The sequence below is a fragment of the Erythrolamprus reginae genome, chromosome Z, assembly GCF_031021105.1.
Source record: "Erythrolamprus reginae isolate rEryReg1 chromosome Z, rEryReg1.hap1, whole genome shotgun sequence".
NCBI lineage: Eukaryota > Metazoa > Chordata > Lepidosauria > Squamata > Dipsadidae > Erythrolamprus > Erythrolamprus reginae.
The window spans coordinates 104942271-104965854 of record NC_091963.1 but is presented as its reverse complement, the minus strand read 5'-3'; the positions used below and the strand labels follow the sequence as shown (position 1 = coordinate 104965854).

At 39.1% G+C, this 23584-nt stretch overlaps 1 protein-coding gene across 3 annotated transcripts in view; it reads right to left on the bottom strand.

Annotated features, from left to right (window-relative positions):
- Positions 1-2616: 2616 nt before the first annotated feature.
- The window catches only part of ORMDL3 (ORMDL sphingolipid biosynthesis regulator 3), a 45983-nt gene continuing 25015 nt past the window's right edge, over positions 2617-23584 (bottom strand). For all 3 annotated transcript variants that reach the window (XM_070730038.1, XM_070730039.1, XM_070730041.1), the window contains 2 exons: positions 12297-12448; positions 2617-3745 (listed from right to left, as the gene is read on the bottom strand). In XM_070730038.1, coding sequence (XP_070586139.1) covers positions 3610-3745; positions 12297-12448 — 288 coding nt within the window. In that variant the 3' untranslated portion in view covers positions 2617-3609. The remainder of the gene's footprint in view (positions 3746-12296; positions 12449-23584) is intronic.

Sequence of the window (23584 nt, the reverse complement as noted above, 5' to 3'; positions counted from 1 at the left end):
TCTTAATTCTTCTTATGTTCTCTTTTTACGGATACTTAAAAGTACTTTGTTTTGAAGATATATATTTGTCAAACTTTCCGCAATCCAGGTTCGTCCAGATGTTTTCTGACTTACAATCTGAAGGACATGCTGGCAGGAGGATCATGGGAATGAGAGATGCTCAATCCATTTGGAGGCACCAGGATGTGAAGGAAGTCTTACACATGCATAAAAACGGGACATAATGAAATGCATAGCAGTGCAGAATCTCAACTATGCTAGGATTTTGGTGAGCAGCATCCAAAGTTATTTGCTACGGGTAGTTCTCAACTTAGGACCACAATTGAGCCCAAAATTTACATTGTTAAGTAAGAATTTGTTAAGCGAGTTAACATTTATGACATTTCTTGCCACTGTTGCTAAGTGGTATCACTGAAGTAGTAACCTGGTTGTTAAGTCCATCTGGCTTCCCCACTGACTTGAGTTGTCAGAAGGTTGCTAAAAGTAATCACATGATCCTGGGATGCTACAACTGTCATAAGTATGAACAAGTTGCAAAGCATCTGAATTTTGATTACATGATCATGGGGATACTGCAAATATTGTAGAGAAACAATCTTAAGTCACTTTTCTCAGTGCCGTTGTTACTTTAAAAGGTCACTAAATAAACTTTTGTAAGTTGAGGACTACCTGTATTTTGCCAGATGTACCCTGTTTTTCCCCAAAATAAGACATCCCCTGATAATAAGCCCCACTAGGCTTTTGAGTGCATGGCAATAAATCTAAGCACTTATTTCTGGCTTCAAAAAATATAAGACAAGGTCTTATTTTCATGGAAACATAGTACTGAATTTGGAGTATCATGCCTATCAGAGAAGAATTACATTAGGAAAAGCCATTCTTCCTCTCTGGCCTTCAATAAACCTTCCCTAGTGAAATAACCTCGCCAGTACATTTGGGCAGTCTTCAGTTCATTTAGCCAAAATGAGGGTTCAAAACAGGCTCATTTATATAATAAATCCTGAGCTGGACCCACTGCAACTGAAACATTCTGTCTAATTTTAAAGCGGATTTCATAATGTATAACCTTAGGTGCTGGCACTTTGTGCAATTGTCAGTATCAGTGATAATATTGTTATATTTTATTAACAATCAGCAATAAAGCACCTGTCAAATTGTAAGAGAGTCCTTCCTCTCTTCCCAAAATCCTTCAAAATTTTAAAATCTCGCTACAGTTCATGTGAAGCGCATTTGAGCTGTCATGTCATCTTACATGATGGCATCAAAGATTGGAGAAAGTTGCCAAGCCTTCTCTAAATAACTGGACAAGTGACCTGTGGTTGGCTTTGAGCAGTTTTATCCAAGATTAGATCATTGTGATCAGGGTTGAGAATTAGGAATTCCTCATGTAACATGTATACTTTTTTTTACATTTAATCAAGCAAGAATAAATTATCTTCCTTTTAGTATTTGATGATTGATCTAATATCTGGAGAGGAAGCTTCAAGGACATACAGTTAGATTGGGTTATGGCTCAATTTTAGATTAGCTTATTGGTTCAAGCACTAAGTGCTTCAATTTTAATATAAATATTGTCATTATGAATAGGAAAATGAAAACCCCAAACGATCACTTCTTTTCACATACTTAACTTATGGTTTTCTCCCTTTTAGCTCCATGTATAATCATTTTTGAAGCTTCATACATTATGGTATATATAATTCACACTTTATCGTTTAGGTGTCTTTTTATGTTCTGGAATATGTTTCATTAGAAAATATGTTAACATTAATATTTGTTAACAAGAAATATCTATTTTACTTAGATTTTATGGAAGCAGAAGAAAGGCTTCAGTTATGCTTCTACAGTATTTCCTGAGAAGTGTTAAAGGAATTTAATTACCTAGTTGAAAAAAAAACATTTTCCGCTTATTTTTATATTTCGCTCCTCTAGCATCTATGTGTAGGCTAGTTAGCAAAACAATAGAAGCTGTTGTCAGGCACCAATCTTTAAGAATTTGAACAAATAATGCCAAAAACATCCCAGCCATGTTAATTTTCACTGCAGTCACCTCTCCTAACTAACTATATGCACATCTGCAGGGGAGTAGGGGGTCATTAAATTATACTCCTCTTAACAGGATGCATGTTTAACAATAAGAAGCAACTTCATATATCTATAGATATTGATAATCAAAAGTCACCCTTCCCAAAGTACTTTCAATGCCTAAGTGTGGCCTGAGGTTTTTTTTATATATAAAGTTGATGCCTCATATCTTAATGTATTAAACTTCTACTGTTCTTCTTTCTTCTCTTTACGCCCTAATGAAAAGCTGCAGAAGGAAAACATCCAGGTAGCAGGTTTCCCCAAAATTATGCCCCTCTAGATGTGTGAAGATTCAACTCATGTAGCACTCCAGTTAGCATAATCAACATGAAACATATTGGGAAAGTAGGAAGTTTGAGGAAACTTGTGTTATTAAATGGACCTTTTCCTTTTGCAGTTTCCTGAAGAAATGATAGGTTAACAACGTTAACCAACTAAAAACCCATTTTCCTTTCTTACAGTAACCAGCACTGTTCATGAGAAATAGGTTAACAGCAAGCAGTCCTTAAAAGTATCATGCTAGATGCGTCATTGCTGCTAGACACAAGATCATTTTTATTTTAACATAATGATATATTTATGCAAAATCTGTTCCACCCTATGGACGGCAGGTACAAAGAAAACAAATCCATCACCTTTTCTAGACATCGCAATGAGTAATGAGAGACACTAGCTTCTGAGTTTCAGCATGGTCATAAATAAGTAGTATTCAACAACAGGTCTTAATAATTTAATTACTACTGTTGGATTTCTGACAAAGAGGAAGATATTGGAAATGGGGCCGATTTTTTAAAAGCCACATTCCTTGTCTTCTTCACCTCTGCTCTCATGTAACTTCACAGTAAACCATTTGTGCTCCAAGAGGCTAGTCCTTCACCCAATAATTCTCTGGCGAGAAATGCCAGTGGGGAAGCTGGGATTTAAACCGCAGCACTGGCTGCAAAACCAGTGGCAAGCGTTTCCTCTGCCTCCTTCTTTTCTTCTTCTACCCTAACCCTGCCTCTACTTCATTAAAGGTATTTATAAAGAATTGAGAGAAATCTGACTATTCTTTTCATAGGCTGTAGCTTGATATTTCTGACATAGCCCTTTCAACGAGCAAGTCAAACTCCCCCAATGGGACAGTTTGATGTTAAAGTGCATTTGCTATCATCTTAAATCAATGATGCTTTTATTATCCTTCTGAACCAGAATCATTTCCCTACCAGAGAACAAATGATGCGTGCCTGCATCTATTTTCAGATTCTTGAGAAGAAATAATAACAAGATTAATTATCATACATTTCAGCTTCCTCTGGTCTCTTTGCAAGCCCAGAGCTGGTTATTTTGTGCTGGTTTTTGCAATCCTGTGCAATGTAGTACCCATTGAGAAAAAAAAAAGAGAGCTCTCCTGCAATCCTAACCTGAAGATGCAGCCAGAGCAAAGAAAGTGGGGTTTCTCATCTGGTTCACATCTCACCAGAAAAAGGGGGAAGGGAGACAAACCTCCCCCCCCACCACCACAAAAAAAACACACAAAAACCCTCAGTACTTGTTGATTCCAAAGATACGGACACCATGCAGCTGGGGCAACTTAGGGATCAAGACGCTCATCAAAGAAATAGTGTTGATGATGAAATGTCCCCGGTCGTATTTAGTGTAGAAACTGGTAAGAAAATAACTGGAAAGGAAAGAAAAGGAGTTTCAGTTTTACAATAGTGATTACAATACTTTAAAATATTTGTCCTTTATCCTACACAACTGGATACTATCAAAAGTGCGGGTTGGGGACCTTCTTTTACATGTGGTGGCTATGCCCCAAAGCAAAAAAAAAAAAAAAGGATTAAAATTTATTTATTTATTTATTTATTTATTTATTGATTGATTGATTGATTGATTGATTGATTGGATTTGTATGCCGCCCCTCTCCGTAGACTCCGGGCGGCTAACAACAGTGGTAAAAACAGCATGTGACAATCCAATACTAAAACAGCTAAAAACCCTTATTTTAAAAACCAATCATACATACAAACATACCATACATAAATTGTAGAAGCCTAGGGGGAAAGAATATCTCAGTTCCCCCATGCCTGATGGCAGAGGTGGGTTTTAAGGCGCTTACGAAAGGCAAGAAGGGTGGGAGCTATTCTGATCTCTGGGGGGAGTTGGTTCCAAAGGGCTGGGGCCGCCACAGAGAAGGCTCTTCCCCTGGGTCCCGCCAAATGACATTGTTTAGTTGACGGGACCCAGAGAAGTCCCACTCTGTGGGACCTAACTGGTCGCTGGGATTCGTGACTGGTTTCAGGATATAATAGAAACAACTGTAGAATATACTCCCGAACTCTTCTTACTGGACATAATCAAAAGTCAACACCCCCAAAATATCAAATATCTAATATTGCATATTACAACAGTGGCCAGCATTGTACATGCACAATATTGGGAGGATCCCCAAATACCCACGGAAAATACGATAATGAAGAAGATACAATATATGACTGTGCTAAAGTGGATAAATTAACCATTGAATTAAAAGGACAAAAAGACTCAGAATATTATGATGTATGGACAAAATGGTGTAATTGGACTAAAAATTGGAAATTGAAGAGACAATGTGGGACAAAGACACAGGATTAGACAATACGGAAAAACGATGTACAAGTTGCATAAATACAATAACAGTATTTATATATGGCTGTAGATCTGCTTAAAAATATTATATTTAAAATGCAAAAATCAATAAAAAATATGCAATAAAAAGGTGTGTGTGTGGGGGAATACTACCAGCAATCTGATAGATGGTAACAAAACGATCGGCATGTTTTATTAAATTGTATAAGATTTGGTGAGTTTTTATCCAATGAAATAAGTTAAAGCGCACCAAACTTTTTTTGCTCTACTTATTAATTAAAGGCAATTCTTGTTTAGAGACAAGAATTGATGTATCTCCTGCATTGATGTAACAATTTTCAAAAAAAATATTGTTCCCAGTTGTTAAGTGTGTTTTCCTGATTGTTTGTACCTTAAATGAATAGAAAAAAGTTATTATTCCCTGTAAACTTTGCTTTTGTGGTCAGCACAATGATATTTTGAAATTGATCTATTTTTAAGGATATTCACAATATTTCAAGTTACTTAAGAAGCTTCTAGAATTGTGAGAACTATCAAGAAGTTTCTAGAACTGTCCAGAATTATCTAGAACTTTCTGGGACTGTACAGAATTGTAGGTAGCTGTATAACTGCAGTTATTATTATTATTTATTATTATTATTTATTAGATTTGTATGCCGCCCCTCTCCGTTGACTTATATAGGGCCACTATAGCCCTTCCTGAGAGACGGAGAGACAGGATCTAATTTATTGGGATTGCATAGTAAGTGGGCAATGGCCACCACAGACAAAGGGGAATTGACCTAGACAGACAGGTGTGAATTCAATATCTATTCAGATTCTTCACCCCACACCCATTACAGGAGGAATTTAGGAATGTAAATGTATATACAGTGGAACCCCGACATAAGAGCTGCTCTACTTAAGAGCAACTCGAGATAAGAGCTGGGAGGGGAGAGATATTTTTGTTCTACTTACAAGCCCAAATTCGAGATACAAGCGCCAAGGAGTTGTCTCCTGAAGCCAAACGCTAACTTCCGCGTTCGGCTTCAGGAGACAGCTGCGAAGCGGCGCGCGTGTTTTAAAAGGTTGCAGCCGGCCTGGGGGGCTCGGGGGGGTGCTTGCAGCTTTCTTTCTTGCTCTTTTTCTTTCTCTCTTTTACCTTCCCTTCCTCTATTTCTTCTTTTCTTTCTCCTTCCCACCTTCTTCCCTCCCTCCCTCCCTTCACTCATTCCTCTCTTACTCTCTCCTTTCATAAGTTTCCTTGCTTCCTTCCTCTGTTCCTGTCCTTTCTTTCTTTCTTGCTCTTTTTCTTTCTCTCTTTTACCTTCCCTTCCTCTATTTCTTCTTTTCTTTCTCCTTCCCACCTTCTTCCCTCCCTCCCTCCCTTCACTCATTCCTCTCTTACTCTCCCCTTTCATAAGTTTCCTTGCTTCCTTCCTCTGTTCCTGTCCCTTCCCTCTTTCCTTCCTTCCTTCCCACCCTCCGTCCATTCATTAACCCATTCCTCTCTTGATCGCTTAAAGCCGGTCCCTGGTGCAAAAAGGGTTGGGGACCTCTGTCCTACAGGATTGGGTGGCAGAGAAGTTGAACATATGTAAATTTAAAAGTTTAAGAAAGTTTACAAGTTAAGTGAAAGAAACTTCATTATTCATTTATATGTACATGTACATTTCTTCATTAAAAACATGTCTTTCTGCATAATTTAGACTAAATTTGTGAGTTTTTTGAGGGCTGGAACCAATTAAAATTATTTACATTAATTCCTATGGGGAAAAGTCGTTCGAGATAAGAGCTGCTCGACTTAAGAGCCCAGGTCCGGAACGAATTAAACTCGTATCTCGAGGTACCACTGTATTGTGTGTTACTCTGGTACCGGGTGATCAATCTTGCTCGGCTGAATCCTCAGTACACTCTTGTACTTTAATACTGCACGGAATAAAGACAATTTTTATCAAGTTTGGAGAGACATCCTTTTTCCTTACAGTACACAGCAATTTAGTCTATTTAGATGGCATCAAGAGGTTGCATACATCCAGCAGACACATTTTGCTACGTATGTGGCCAGTTTATAAAGACAAGAGAGAAAAAGTTCTCTGTGGAAGCATCTGCTAAGATGTGTGAGACCTAAAAAACATACTTCGGCACGATTTGAATATTACCCACAAGATCATATGCTGCAACGTCCTACCAGTCAATGACTACTTCAGCTTCAACCGCAATAACACAAGAGCACGCAACAGATTCAAACCTAATACGAACCGCGCCAAACTTGACTGTAAAAAGTATGATTTCAACAATCGAGTTATCGAAGCGTGGAACTCATTACCGGACTCAATTGTGTCAACCCCTAACCCCCAACACTTCTCCCTTAGACTATCCACGATTGACCTCTCCAGGTTCCTAAGAGGCCAGTAAGGGGCGTACTCCAATTGTCTCTCCTTTCTTTCACCTATCTTATATATTCTCTTCCTTTCATATATCCTCTCCTCTAAGTTCACGTTCACCCTCTTTTATATTATCACATGTCTATTTTTCTTCCTATGTATTTGTGTATTGGACAAATGAATAAATAAATAAAATAAAATGCCTGTTGGTAACCAAGACAAACCATGGGCTCCTCATTTCACATGTGAGCACTGCAAGAAAACTCTTGAAGGTAAGTAGATAAATGCTACTCTCTTAAATAGCAGGTTAACTGTGTTAATATTGTAAATATCACTAGTCATTAGTGTGAAATAGGCCTAAATTAAATTCTCAATCCAAATTTTATTTTGTTTGCTTATAGGTTGGTACAGGGGAGAGGAGAGAGCCATGCATTTTGCTATCCCAAGAATTTGGCGTGAACCGACTGATCACTCAACAAATTGCTACTTCTGCATGGTGGACCCTTCCAAACGTTGCACTGGCAAAAATGCACTGCCTGTAATGGACCCTGATATTCTTTCATCTATTGCCCCAGTACCACACTGCCCTGAACTTCCTGTACCAACACTTCTAGACAGCGCTACACCATCTTCAAAAGAAAGCAGCAGGTCAGACACCGTGGAAGACATTGAAGATCACGATTTCTCTTCCTATGCAGATGAGGAGCGGAAGCCAGACTACCCTAACCAAAAAGACCTCAACAATCTGATCAGAGACCTTGATCTCACCAAGTCCAACGCTGAGCTTCTGACATCAAGGCTCAAGCAATGGAACTTATTAGATGAAATCGTCCAAGTCACAGATCAGAGGAAGTTCAGACTCTGATAAAGAACTATGCTGCAATGGGCTGCAGGATGTCATTCAAAATCCATATCCTTGATGCTTATCTTGATAAGTTCAAAGAGAACATGGGAACTTATTCAGAGGAGCAAGGCGAGCGCTTTCACAAGGACATTATGAACTTTGAACGCCGATACCAAGGACAATATAACGAAATGATGGGCGATTTATATTTGGGGATTGATTCATGAAACTGATTTGCAGTATAATTGTAAATCTTGGAAAACAGTACACTTCTGAACAGTTTTTGGTAATCTGTGCAAATTTGAAATGCATATACAGTGATCCCTCGGTTAGCGCGGGGGTTACGTTCCAAGACCTCCCGCGCTAACCGATTTCCGCGTTATACTGGATGCGGAAGTAAAAACACCATCTGCGCATGTGCGCCATTTTTTTCATGGCCGCACATGCGCAGATGGTGGAGTTTGCGTGTGGGCGGCGGGGAAGACCAAGGGAAGGTTCCTTCAGCCGCCCAACAGCTGATCTGCTCCGCAGCGCGGAAGCAGCGAGGAGCCGAAGATGGGGTTTCCCCGTTGCCGCGCTGCGGAGCGGATCAGGTGTTGGGCGGCTGAAGGAACCTTCCCTTGGTCTTCCCGCCGCCCAGGCAAAGGGGAAACCCCAAGATCACTTGCCGCTTGCCGCTTGCCGTGCGGAGCCGCTCATCTAGGGGGGCGTGGACCGGCAAGGTGCCCTCCGCTCTCTCTCTTTCTCTCCCTGTTACCGGTGTGGTATAAGAGAGAGAAAGAAAGAGAAAGGAGGGCGACTTGCCAGTCCACGCCCCCCTGGATGAGCAGCCCCGCATGGCCCCAGCGCCGGACTCCGTTGCCGAACGCCGAAACCAGAAGGGGCGAGGTGGGGGAGAACGGGAGGCTCAGCATTCCGTCAGTCGCAGCGCTGGCTGTCAACTTTTCTTTTTAGCACTGGGGAGGCAAGTCAGCTCCTGCCCAGTTTTAAAAAGAAAAGTTGACAGCCAGCGCTGCGGCTGACGGAATGCTGAGCTTCCCGTTCTCTCTCCGCCCCCTCGCCCCTTCGCCCCCCTTTGTTCCTAGGAGAAGTGCTGGTGAGGAGCAGAAGGTCTGTCTTGCCTCAATCCCCAGCACTTCTCCTAGGAACACAGGGAGGCGAAGGGGCGAGGGGGGGGGAGAGAAAACGGGAGGCTCAGCATTCCGTCAGTCGCAGCGCTGGCTGTCAACTTTTCTTTTTAGCACTGGGGAGGCAAGTCAGCTCCTGCCCAGTTTTAAAAAGAAAAGTTGACAGCCAGCGATTGTTCCGCTGCCGCCAGCATGGCCTGGCTGGCAGCGGAAGATGTAACGGAGCCCACGGGGGATTCGCCTTCCTCCCACCCGCAGCCGAGACTGATCGTGGGCTCCTTCGCAACCTCGGAGAGCTTCCAGGGCATGAAAGCTCACGAAAACCAGGAAGCTCTCCGAGGTTGCGAAGGAGCCCACGATCAGTCGGCTGCGGGCGGGAGGAAAGCGAATGCCACGGGGCTGGGCTTGGCTCCCCCCTCGGCTCCCCCCCTTACCAGCCCCGCCGCGGAAGGCTCCATTCTGTTCCCTGCCGGCCCGATTGAGCGGCCGGCGGTCTCCATTCAGGGAACAGAATGGAGCCTTCCGCGGCGGGGCTGGTAAGGGGGGGAGCCGAGGGGGGAGCCGAGCCCAGCCCCGTGGCATTCGCTTTCCTCCCGCCCGCAGTTGACGTCCACCCCCTCCTCGGTGTCCCCGGCACCCAGCGTCCCCACGCCGCCTCCACCTCCCGGTAATGCGCCCGACCTCTGCCTCTCTCTTTCTCTCTCATATACCACGCCGGCAACAGGGAGAGAAAGAGAGAGAGAACTAGCGTGGACTTATTTTTTATTTTTTAATATTTTATTTTTTTAATTAATATTTTTTGAAAAACCGCGTTGCAGCGTTTCGCGCTAATCGAGACCGTGCTAATCGAGGGATCACTGTAGTGTTCTTAGTCTGACTGTAGATGCAAAATTGTTTGTTTCTATAGTAAAAATGCATAATATTTGTTGCCGTGCTCACAAAAGCGAAGTTTATGATGAATGTAAGCAATTTTTAATTTGTTTTAGACATAAGCAATTGGAATATAACATTTAAAAGCTGGGAACAAAATTTGTGTTACATATTTGCAGGTATGATGGGGGTGAAAAAATAACTTTGGAACCAATCCTCACATTTATGATCTCTGCAGGTCTATGAAGGAAAGCTGAAGTAAGGCTTCAGTGACCAAACTGCCTTTCCCAATTGTAGCTAAATGAAAATCACCAGTATTTTAATTCTATCCGATGATTTTTGTAAATCCCAACCATTATAGAGTGCTCCAATAAAAAGGCCAAGTCAAGATGACGTCTCAAAGTTACATGCAATTACAAGTCTATTCTGTCTACTGCATTTTTTTAAAGAGTTGGTAGAAAAGAGTTGGTAGAAAAAAAAGAAATCCTACATGGTTATTGATTCTGTGTAGCCCCTGGCTAATACTTTCCACTAGAAGGCAGCAAAGCAAAGGCATTAAAGCCTTTTGTGTGCAAAGTGTGCAAAAAAAAAAAAAAGGCACATATTTTGTAGTGGCTTCACTGATCTTTTCTGTTTTGCAAACCAATTTTCCACTGTCATCCGAAGATAGAAATAGGGGCAAGAAGAAAATAGAGATTCTGATAATTTGAATAGAAACATAGAAACATAGAAGACTGACGGCAGAAAAAGACCTCATGGTCCATCTAGTCTGCCCTTATACTATTTCCTGTATTTTATCTTACAATGGATATATGTTTATCCCAGGCATGTTTAAATTCGGTTACTGTGGATTTACCAACCACGTCTGCTGGAAGTTTGTTCCAAGGATCTACTACTCTTTCAGTAAAATAATATTTTCTCTTGTTGCCTTTGATCTGTTTCCTCAATTTTCGCGGGGGCTGCATTCCGAGACCGCCCGCGAAAGTTGAATTTCCGCGAAGTAGAGATGCGGAAGTAAAAATACTATTTTTGGCTATGAACAGTATCACAAGCCTTCCCTTAACACTTTAAACCCCTAAATTACAATTTCCCATTCCCTTAGCAACCATTTAGATTATTACTCACCATGTTTATTTATTAAAGTTTATTTTAAAAAATATTTATTAAAGGCGGACGAAGGTTTGGCGATGACATATGATGTCATCGGGCGGGGAAAAAACGTGGTATAGGGAAAAAAACCATGAAGTATTTTTTAATTAATATTTTTGAAAAACCGTGGTATAGACTTTTCGTGAAGTTCGAACCTGCGAAAATCGAGGGAACACTGTATGTTTTATATATTCTGAACTAATGCACAAAACTGTTACGAGATGGGATGACAATGTCTAGTTGAGACAGGGGTTCCAAAGAGCTAAACCCGAGGAAGAGAAATTGATGAATTGATTGTGGATGAACTAAGGGAAGAGAGAACGTCCTCATGAGTTGCTACTGGTTTTCAAGTTGTCATTATATTGGGCAATACACAAAGTGATAACTGGTTTCCCACATCCCACTATGCTTTCATGTGGTTTTGGGGTTTTTTGCCATTAGTGTCTTGTGCAAATTAGCGAACTAGGGTTCATTCGATAAACCATATTTAAGCATACATTCAATACACACATTACCCCGAAACAAGATGTATGGCTTCAATATAGGAAACAGAATGCTGGATAGATAAGCCTTGATCTAATCCAGCAATCACTTATGTTTTTTAGGTTATGTGGTTTAAACTAAGGGTGTGAGCTAGTGGTTAGGAATGTATAATATCCCCCTTCCCCAACTGCTGACCTACAAATCTTGGCAAAAATTCCATCAGCAAGGTCAATGAAGAGGGAGACTGAAAAATGTAATTCCACACTGATCTACACCTGACATAACTACAAGGTATCTATAACTTAGCCTAGTGGTTCTCAACCTGGGGTTCGGGACCCCTTTGGCAGTCAAACGACTGTTTCACAGGGGTTGCTTAAGACCATGGGAAAAGACAAATTTCCCACGGCGTTAGGAACTAAAGTTTCTATTCTGGTGCCTTGGAACATATTTTTACAATCCAACCAATCAGGTGTTTACAGTGGGGATGTCCCTCTGACCTTCCTGCCAATCAGCTTAAAGCTCTGTTGGAAGAATTGGCGCTAGACTTATGGTTGGGGGTCATCACAATATGGGGAACTGTATTAAGGGGCCGCAGCATTTAGAAAGATTGAGAACCACTGACTTAGCCCATCTAGTTCTCAATGGTCTCCCCGGTAACAAGTGTTTGAATTCCCCAGTTTCAGTGCAAACTGGAGCATTCCCTTCATGCTGAAATTGGACATAGAAGAGGATTTCCCACCACGGGGTTTCTTTGGTACTCACAGTATGATTGGTGTGATGGTCAAGAACTTGCGGGAAGCTGTGAATTGCACTCCATAGTCCATCTGTTCCCAGTGAGTGAGCAGCCGAGCCTTCCCCTGATCAGGAGTCTCAAACGGTGTTCCTTTCACAGTGTGCAAGAAGATGTACATGCACTGTAAGAAAATATGAAGGTTTGGTAGTTTAGTAGGACTTTTTAGCTTGCTTGGCTGCATACTTTCTTTCAGAAAGCAGTTCAGGCGACGAGAAAGGTGCACCACGCTGTACAGCACAATACAAAATACTTGCAATGGAAGTGTAAGAAGACCGTGACCACGTAGCAGAATGGTCTAAAACCTGGCAACTTCAAATCTCCACCCCTAAATGCTCTGTCTTACACATTGGTAAAAAGAATCAGAATACTAAATATAAACTTGGAGGAATTTAACTTACTGATAACCCTCGATCTGTCAAAGACCTTGGAGTACTCATATCCAATGACCTAAGTCCTAGAGCCCACTTCAACAACATTGCCAAAAAGGCTTTAAGAGTTGTTAACCGCAAGGACTACCTGTACATAATGCAATAATGTTTGCATTCTGCTTTGCCAATACCTAATTAAAATAAGCTAATGAGGCTTGGCCAAGCTATGAAGCAGGACTGAAACTAATTGTCCTTGTTCCTGTTCCATTACCTTAACCACATGTTGACTTTCAACCTAAGGAGCTCAATCTGTATAGTCTCAATGAACTCAATCTGTATAGTCTCAATGAACTCAATCTGTATAGTCTGGAGGACAGAAGGAAAAGGGAGGACATGATCGAAACATTTAAATATGTTAAAGGGTTAAATAAGGTTCAGGAGGGAAGTGTTTTTAATAGGAAAGTGAACACAAGAACAAGGGGACACAATCTGAAGTTAGTTGGGGGAAAGATCAAAAGCAACATGAGAAAATATTATTTTACTGAAAGAGTAGTACATCCTTGGAACAAACTTCCAGCAGACGTGGTTGGTAAATCCACAGTAACTGAATTTAAACATGTCTGGGATAAACATATATCCATTGTAAGATAAAATACAGGAAATAGTATAAGGGCAGACTAGATGGACCATGAGGTCTTTTTCTGCCGTCAGGTTTCTATGTTTCTAAGGAGGGATGTCCTTTCAAAGAGCAAGAATATTAGCTTTGAGCAGGCATGTTTTCTTAAGAGGAGAAGAGAATAGCGGAGAATATAAGGAAAATCAAGAATATAAGGGTTAGGGAAATGAGAAGGAAAATGCTACATAAGTGGTATCACACACCTGCTCAACTTGCATACTTTCAGCAGAATGTTAAGAATACTTGTTGGCAGATGTCAAGATAATGGATATGTTTTGGAAATGTCCCAGTAGTGCAGAAATTTTGGAAAGAAGTACAAGAGGATATTAATAGGATGTTAAATATACGATGGACAATTGCAAAGGAAATGGCGGTATTAGTCAAAAGGAATGAGATGGGAGAATTTAGAGAAATAAAAGAAGCAGTGATAGAAAGCACTCAGGCGGTAATAGTCCTAGGCTGGAAGGATGCGACAAAATGGACAATACAAGATTGGTATCAGTACATGGTGGATCATATTCAATTTGAGATTATTGATAAGAGGATGAATTCGGCCAGTGAAACTAATCTGTGAGAACTGATGGGACGATGGGACAAGGTAAGAGGATATATGGTTAGTAGAATTCAAGACCAAGGTATAAAAAATAAATTAGAATTACTTTATAATATGTAAATAGATATATTGCTTTTGAGTTAAAATGATATACAGTAATCCCTCATTTTTCGCGGGGGATGCGTTCCAAGACCACCCGTGAAAAACGAATTTCCGTGAAGTAGAGGAAAGATTTTTTTAAGGTATTTAACGAGTATTTGGACTTTTAAAACCCCACCCTATGCATTAAACAGTAATTCTATAATGTTTCTCAGCTGGAACTACATGTGATATCCTACCAGTTTCTTTAATAGAGTACAGTAGTACTGTAGAAGAATTTTATGAATTTTTAATGGATTTAAAATTTTCAATGGATTTAATGGATTTAAGCCCCGTTTGAAAACCTGTGAAATAGCGAATCCGCAAAAGATAAACTGCGAAGTAGCGAGGGATTACTATTATTATTATTATTATTATTATTATTATTATTATTATTATTATTATTTATTGGATTTGTATGCCGCCCCTCTCCGTAGACTTGGGGCGGCATACAACAATGATAAAAACAGCATGTGACAATCCAATAATAAAACAACTAAAAACCCTTATTATAAAACCAAACATACACACAAACATACCATGCATAACTTGTAATGGCCTAGAGGGAAGGAATATCTCAACTCCCCCATGCCTGGCGGTATAAATGAGTCTTGAGTAATTTACGAAAGACAGGGAGGGTGGGGGCAATTCTAATCTCCGGGGGGAGTTGGTTCCAGAGACATTATTTAGTCGACGGGACCCGGAGAAATATAGAAATATAGAAATCATGCCCCCATTTTGGTGGAGGGGTATGAATGTTGTGTGGCGGTTGGCACTTAGGACACTGAGCACACTGTTATGTGTTGTGTGAATGTTTAATGATTATATGTTAATATGAATGTTTAATGATTATATGTTAATATTTTAAAAAAGAGGAGAAGAAAGTATAAAGAGCAAACAAATAATCACACAGTATGAAATTTCTTCACATCCATGGAAATGACTACTGGCAAGGGATACTATACTCCTCTCTGTTTCTTTTTGACTTGTTTCACTGGTCTGCAGCCATAAGACAAGAGCTGTGCCAAAGAATTCTTTAGCATCATCATGCATCAGAGCCAGCTGGGGAGCTGAACTACAGGCAATAGAACATAAATGAACAAATGGATGGACACAGATCAAGGAGAAAAGCAAGAATTAGTCTCCAAGAGGCTTGAGAGTATAAACTGACATTTACTAGGCTGGAAAATGATACAATGAATGCTGGAGACTGGGATAGTTAACATCTCATATCCCCTAGGCCAGTGTTTCCCAACCTTGGCAACTTGAAGATATTTGGACTTCAACTCCCAGAAGTCCTCAGCCAGCAAATGCTGGCTGGGGACTTCTGGGAGTTGAAGTCCAGATATCTTCAAGTTGTCAAGGTTGGGAAACACTGCCCTAGGCTAATGCTGATGTGAGGAATATGAAGCAAAGATAGTAAGAACATAAGAAGAGCCATGCTGAATCAGGCCAAAGCCCAGCGAGTCCAGCATTCTGTGTCACACAGTGGCCCACCAATTGTCCATGGGGATCTTGAGCAAAAAGAGAAGGCAGGACCCTCCCTTTCCCTTGATCCCCAACAAGTGGTACTCAAGGGAAATCCTGCCTGCCTCAACCAACATAGAGGCAGCTGTTTGGACAACTTGGACATCCATTTCAATAACCATCTATATGCTTGGCATCCATGAATCTATCTAATCGGTCTAATCCTGCCTTGAAGCTATCAAGGCTGACAGCTGTCATGACCTCTTCTGGAAGTGAATTCCATAAACCAATGACCCTCTGGGTGAAGAAATATTTCCCTTGATGTGTCCTCACTTTCTTACCTATGAGCTTTAGGGAGTGCCCCCTTGTCCTAGTATTGTGTGATAGAGAAAATAATTTTTTTCTATCCACCTTTTCTATCCAATGCATGATTTTATACACTTCGATCAAGTCACCCCTTAAATGCCGTCTTTCAAGGCTGAAGAGACCAAGGCGTTGCAACCTGGTGATGTTTTTCTCTCTGTGCAAAGCAGTCATATATGCCCGAGCAGGCGCAAATGTTCTGACAATAAACTTTATAAGTTGGAGACTTTGGTATAATCTTTGGGTTCCAGAATAATAAATGGTTCGCCCCATTGTAGCCCACCCTATATTTTAAGAGTAAAAATACGGAATAGAACTACTGCAGATTACTGCATTTATTGGACTGTAAGATGCACCAGTGTATAAGATGCACCAAGATTTCAAAGTGGTAAGTAAGAAAAAGAAGTTTTTGTCCTCCACGGCCCCCAGGAGTATTCTGCAAGCCTCCAAAACCCTCTGTGCACCCTCTTTTTTGTAAAAATGGGCCATTTTGTTGCAAAAATTGGGGCACTTTTGCCTTTCCTCAGTCCCCAGGAGTAGTCTGCAGCCCTCCAAAAACCTCTGCGCACCCTGTTTTTTGCAAAAAATGGGGCACACAGAGGGTTTGGGAAGCCTGCTGCTGAGGGCTGGAGGAAGGCAAAAATGACACACACACCCAGCTATGCCTACCCAGGTTTTGTGGGTCTGTTTTCTACGAGAAAAAGGTATCTCTCTCTCTCTCTCTTTTTCCCTCTCTCCATCTCTTTTTCTCCCTCTCATCTTTCTTCCTCTTTCCTTCTCCCCATCTCTCTCTGTCTTTTTCTTCCTTCTCACCCATCTCTCTCTTCCTCTTCCTTTCTCCCTCTCCCCTCCCCTTCTCTCTCTGTGTGTTTCGGGTGACACTCTTCATGACTGCCTGGTTGGCTGCCCCGAGTCTACGGAGAGGGGCGGCATGCAAATTTAATAAACAAATAAATAAAATAAATAAATGTGTGGGCAGACCCTCCTCAAAGGGGCATGTGGAGGATGGGCAGCTGCTCGTCTAAGGAGGGTCATTGCGGGCAGCTCCTCTTCTGTCTTAAGGATCTGGCCATTGCTTTGCCGTGTCCTGCCCCATCCCTCCACCCCTGAAGTTCTTCGGCCAAGTGGGGAGGACAGAACTTCCAGGCCAAAGCACTAGGAAGTGAAGGCTTCCTTACACGCAAATGTGGTGTGATGGGCCGCTTCTCTCCTGCCCTAAGGATCTGGGCATCACATTGTCGTGCCCCCCGCATCCCACATGAGAGGAGAAGGATGGGGTTACGCTCATCCTGAAGAGCTGCAGGGGGAGGGGGTGGAATGACGGGACAGGGCAAGGTAATAGCCAGATGCCATGTCCAATGTCCCTTCTTAACCAAGCAGCTGCACACTGCCAGCCCTCCGAGTGCACCTTTGCTGTGCTTGGTACTTGCTTGAGGTTCTCCCTGGGGATGCGCGCACTCCTGGCCCCACCACAGCCAGTGTGGGAGTCGTGAGAGCGAGAGGAGCCTTGGACGGTGGTGGCTATGTTCCTCAACCAGCGCCAGAGAGTCAGCCATGGCTGCTTCTTCATTCATGTTGTCATTCTTGCCTTCTCAAGCCAGGGGAGTGAGGGGAGGGCAAGGCCAGCCAGTGATGGGACAGGGGGCTCAAAGAGCCGCATGCAGCTCCCGAGCCACAGGTTGCCGACCCCTGGGCTAGTAGGAATGGCCAGATAGAAGAGCAGATGACAGAGTCAATTCCACAATAGTGAAGTAATACCCAACCACAGACTCTTTCAATATTCCTGACCTCAATACAGTGGGGAATGGAAGGATTTATATTCTAAAAGGATGCAAATAACCAGCTGTCTGCAAGGAATATAAATCCTTCTATTCTCTCACCATCCAGTCAGATCAGAAGAAGCTTCTTGGATGAGAAGCGAAACATCTTCAAAGAAAAAACAAGAAAATCCATTTGCCTCATCTTGCCCTATGTTCTTCCACGCAGTTCATTTGCATAACGTTTTTGTTTTGCTTCTGCAATTTTCCCTATTCTTATCATTGGGGGTTTTTTGGGTGTGTGTGTGTGATTCTCCCTCTATCTCATATATACAGGTAATCCTTGCTTAGTAATTGCCCCATTTAGAGACCATTCAAACTTACACTACCACTGAAAAAACAATTTTATGACTGGTTCTCACACAAGACATTGTAATGTCTCCATAATCATGTCCAGTCAATTCACAACTGGAATCAGGAGTTTACAACTCTCATAATGTCCTGTGATTTGCCCACTTTATAGCTGGTTTCTGATAAGCAGAGTCAATAGAGAAAAGAGTGGTAAAATAACAAGTTGTGGTCATTAATGTTTGGTTCAATGATCCAGAATGATTCACTTAACAACTGAGGTAGAAGTGAGGTCATAATTCTGTCACAATAATGCGATGTCTTGCTTAACAGTTGCATCACTTAGTGGTGGAATTGCCAATCCCAAATGAATACATAAATCCAGGAAGTGTGAACATCTGTATATCAATCAGATCTGACACAGACCGATGGCTTAATATTTTACTATCGGACAAATTAGCATTGCACGTATCTATCTCCATTTCTCTCTTGTAACGAATCTATCATTATAATTATAGTTCTCAAAACAGGATAGGCAATTATTAATTCATTCTTCTGAACCAACCCCATCAAAAGCAAGTGAGTGTAGGATTGTAAATCTCCAAGCTTCCTAACTTCCCCAACTCTCCTTTAAAGTTATTTAAAAGAGAGTTGGTAAAGTTAGGAAGCTTGGAGATTTGCAGTCCTACACTCAGTCATGTTTCCTACTGTAGACAATCTGGGAAAAGTGACTTAATCTTTTTTTTTTTTTTTAATATTTTTATTTTATTTTATATGACTTACAAACATTTAGACATCAAACAATACAACATTAAACATTTACACTTAATGTATTTACAAGATTTATTTTTTAACAATTCTATTTACTATACCTTTTTCTTGATTTCCACCCAGTTGTAAATTTTTTCCCACACTTTGTAATAGTCCTTATTTTGTTGGTTTTGAATTTCGTATGTTAATTTGCTAAATTTGGCGCAGTCTAATATTTTTTTAATTACCGTTTCTTTGTTTGGAATCTTGTCTTGTTTCCAGACTTGTGCATATGCTAATCTTGCAGCAGTAAGTAAGTGATTTATTAAGTAGTAATTTTCTTTGCTATGTTTGCCTCTAATCATGCCTAATAAATACATTTCCGGTTTTATTTCAATTTTATAGCCCAATATTTCTTCCATCCATGCCCTAATTTGAATCCAAATTTTTTTTGCTTCGTTACATTGCCACCATATGTGGTAGTATGTTCCCACTTCTTTTTTACACTTCCAACATTTGTTACTAATGTTTACATTCATTTTGGCTAGGCGTGCTGGCGCATAATGCCATCGGAAGAACATTTTATAAAGATTTTCTTTATATGGTGTTGACAAAGTCATCTTATAATTAACTGACCATAGTTTTTCCCAGTCTTCTAGCTGAATTGCATATCCAAAGTTGGTCATCCAAGATATCATGTTAGGTTTAACAATTTCTTCAATGTTTTCATAGTTTAATAGATAAATATACATTTTAGTTATAAATTTTTTGTCAGATCCTGTCAATATTTTGTCTATTTCATTTTGTTTATTACATATTCCAAATTGTACCAAGTCCCTTTTATATCTGCTTTGAATTTGGTAATATGGAAGCCAATCTATTACTATACCTTCCTCTTTAAGTCTTTCTCTAGTTTTAAGACTTCCTTTAGTGTTTAATAGGGCTTCGTAGGTTATTTTTTGTTCTTGGCTTATTATGTTTGGATGAATTTGAGCTTCTAGAGTGGATAGCCATCTGGGAATTTCATTATAGTATTTTTTCCTGACTTTCCGCCAGTGTGTCAATAGTGTATTCCGAATTTGGTGTTGTTTAAAGTGAGAATGTTTTGAGTGTTCTTTTTCCCACAAATGTGCGTGCCATCCTTCATTTATATCGTGGCCTTCTATTGTTAGAATTCTAGGATTTTCAAGGTTGACCCATTCTTTAATCCATAGTAATTTAGTGGCTTGGTAGTATATTTCTAAGTTGGGTAAACCGAATCCTCCTCTTGTTCTTAAATCTTGTAGGGCTTTCATGTTTATTCTAGGTTTTTTATTGCACCAGATAAATTTAGAAATTATTTTATTTATTTTAGCAAAGAACGATTTGTTTAGTTGTATTGGTGCTGTTTGGAAGAGATAGAGCCACCTTGGAAGTATATTAGACTTTATTGTATTGATCCTTCCCATTAAGGATAGATTTAACTTTGACCATTTTTCTAAATCTTCTTTTGTTTTTGTTAATAATTTTGTATAATTTAGTTCTTTCAGTGAAGAATACCTTGTCGTAAACCAAATCCCTAGATATTTAATTTTCTTTTCTATTTGAAAACCTGTTTCTTTTATTAATAATTTGTTTAAATCTTGATTACAATTCTTGGTTAATATTTTAGTTTTGTTCCTATTTATTTTTAAGCCGGCCACTTTCCCATAGTTCTCTAATTCTTTTACTAAATATATCATTGAGCTAACTGGATTCTCTAAGAAGAAGACCAGATCATCAGCGAAGGCCTGTGTTTTATAAATTTGTTGTTTAATTTGGGTGCCCTGTATTGATGATTCCCCTCTAATTCGGTTTAATAGTATTTCTATAGACATTATATATATTAAGGGAGATAGTGGACAGCCTTGTCTCACTCCTTTTTTAATATCGAATGTATTGGTTAAATCTCCATTTATAATTATCCTTGCCTTTTGTTTGGAGTATATTTTATTTATTGTATTTTCAAAGTTCTCTCCTAAATCCATAGTATTTATTAATTTTTTGAAAAAGTTCCAATTGAGGTTATCGAAGGCTTTCTCAGCATCTAGAAATAGCATTACAAACTCCTTATCATTATGGCTTTCATAATATTCTAGCATATTTAATGTAATTCTTATATTATTTCTAATTTGTCTGTTAGGTAAGAAACCATTCTGATCAGAGTGTATTATTTTGTTTAATATTTTTTTAAATCTGTCTGCTATTATTGCCATATAAATTTTGTACTCTACATTTAACAGAGATATTGGTCTATAATTCTTAATATACTTTGGATCTGTGTCTTCTTTATGTATCAGCGTTATGTTAGCTTCTTGCCATGATACCGGGCATTCTCCGTTCGTTAACATTTTATTATAAATTTCTAATAATAATTCTCCCGTTACATGGAATGTTGCTTTATAGAATTCAATTGGGAAGCCATCTGGGCCTGGTGTTTTATTATTATTCTGTTTCATAATTGTTCTTTCCAATTCTTCTTTTGTTATTTCTTTGTTTAATATTTCTTTATCTTCTTTACTTATTAAATTGATTTTACATGTCTCTAAATATTTTAATATATCTTCTTCCTTAATATTTTCTTCACTATACAATTCTTTATAGTATTCTAATGCAATTTCTTTCTTTTTTTTTAACTGGTAATGTGTTATTTCTTTTTTATCTGTTAATTGTTGGATTAATTTCTTCTCTCTTTCTTTCCTCAATTTATACGATAGCCATCTGCCAGGTTTATTTGCGTGCTCAAATTGATTTTGTTTTACTTCTCTTAGTTTCTTAGTTACTTCTTCTATCTCTATTAATTCTAGTTTGTGTTTTATCAGCATAATTTGTTGCCTTATATTTGGGTTTCCTGGGTCTTTTTGGGATTCTTTTTCTAATTTTCCTAATTTAAATATCCACTCTTTTTGATTTTGTCTTTTTTCCTTGTTTTTTCTTGATTTATAGGCTATTGTTAAGCCTCTTTGATAGGCTTTTGCTGTATCCCATAAATTCTGGAGGGAGGTATCTGGATTGTTATTTTCTTTTAAAAATAATTTCATTTCTCTTTCAATCCAATCTATATATTCTTGTTCTTTTAATAATTGTAGATCTAATCTCCAACTCCTATTTTTTTTCTCCTCCTCATTCCATATAATTTTTATTGGGTTATGATCAGCCCAATCGTTTTTATCAATTTGAATTCGTTTTATTAAGTTTCCTATCTTATTATTAACCCACGCCATATCAATCCTAGACCAACTTTGGTGCGCATTGGAGTAGAATGTATATTCTTTTTTATTTTGGTTCCTTGTTCTCCAACAATCCCTCAGGTTTAATTCTTCACACATCTGATCAAACGTTTTTGGCAGTACTTTTCTTTTTTTATATCGATTTTTATTAGCACTTTTGTAATCCTTAATGGGATCGATAATACCGTTAAAGTCACCTATCATGCAAATGTCTTCTACTTCTAATTCAATCAGTTTCTGGTGCAAGTTATAGAAGAATTTTTTTTAATTTTTATTTGGTGCATAAATTACTACTAATGATACAAATACATTAACAATTTTAACTGTCATGATTAAAGTTCTTCCCTTTTTATCTGCATATATTTTCCTTGGATCTAATTCTTTTTTAACGTAAACTGCAATCCCTCTTTTTTTGTTATGTGATAAGGACGTAAATACTTTCCCAATTTTCTCATTTTCTAATTGCTTTTCATTTTTTTGTGGAATGTGTACTTCCTGTAGACAAACAATGTCTAAATTTTGTTTTTGTAATTTATTGAATATACTATTTCTTTTCATAAATGAGTTTAAGCCATTTACATTAATTGAGATTAATTTAATTTCTGTTCCCATCCCCCTTTAATTCCTTATTTGTCTTCTGTTTGTCCTGTTTTCTTTCTGTGCTCTTGTCAATATTCTTTCTTCCTCCTGTACTATATCTTTAGAAGTTCCTTCTTTCCCGCTATCTGATTCTACCTGGGGTTCTTCTATCTCTTTTTGACTTCCTGTTTCCACCCTCTCTTCCGCTATTAATTCATCATAAAATTCTTGTGCCATTAGTTCGTTATTTACTTTTATTTTTTTCCTCTTCCATGTGATAAGCATCCCCTCCGGAATTAACCATCTGAAGGTAATTTTACTTTGATTTAACAAATCTGCCAATGGTCGGTATCCCCTTCGATTGTCCCTTAATTTTTTTGGGATTTGCTTAAGAACTCTGATTTCCTTCCCATTATGAATTATTGCTTCGTCTTTTGTAATTTTCAATATTTCATTTCTAATCTCCTTTTTTACACATCTCACGTGTACTTCCCTAGGAAGCTTATGTTTTCGGGCGTAGTTAGTGTTCACCCTGTAAATCTCATCTATTCCATTAGCTGTTTCTTGTTTATCTTTTTGTAATATATTAGCTATCATTTCTGTCATTGTCTCTACTAAATTCTCATCTTTCTCTTCTTCTACATTTTGGAATCTGACGTAAAATTCTGCTCTATCGACCTCAAAATTAATTATTGATTCTTCTAACTCTCTATTTAATTGCATCAATTTATCATCCATTGTTACTACTTTTTTGTCATTTTGTTCTACTTTCTTTTCAATTTGTTCTATTCTCCTTTCATTTTTTCCCAAAATTTGATGGATTATTTCAATTTTATTGTCCATTTTTTGCATATCTTCCCTCATTGCCTCATGGTTCCTATCTAATTTTTCCTCCAGTTTGAGCATTGTTTCTTGAATTGCCATTAATGCCTCCTGCGTTGTTTGTGGGGTGTTGCTAATATTACCAGTACTGCTGGCCTTTTCTGTTGCTAACATGCTAACTATTGATT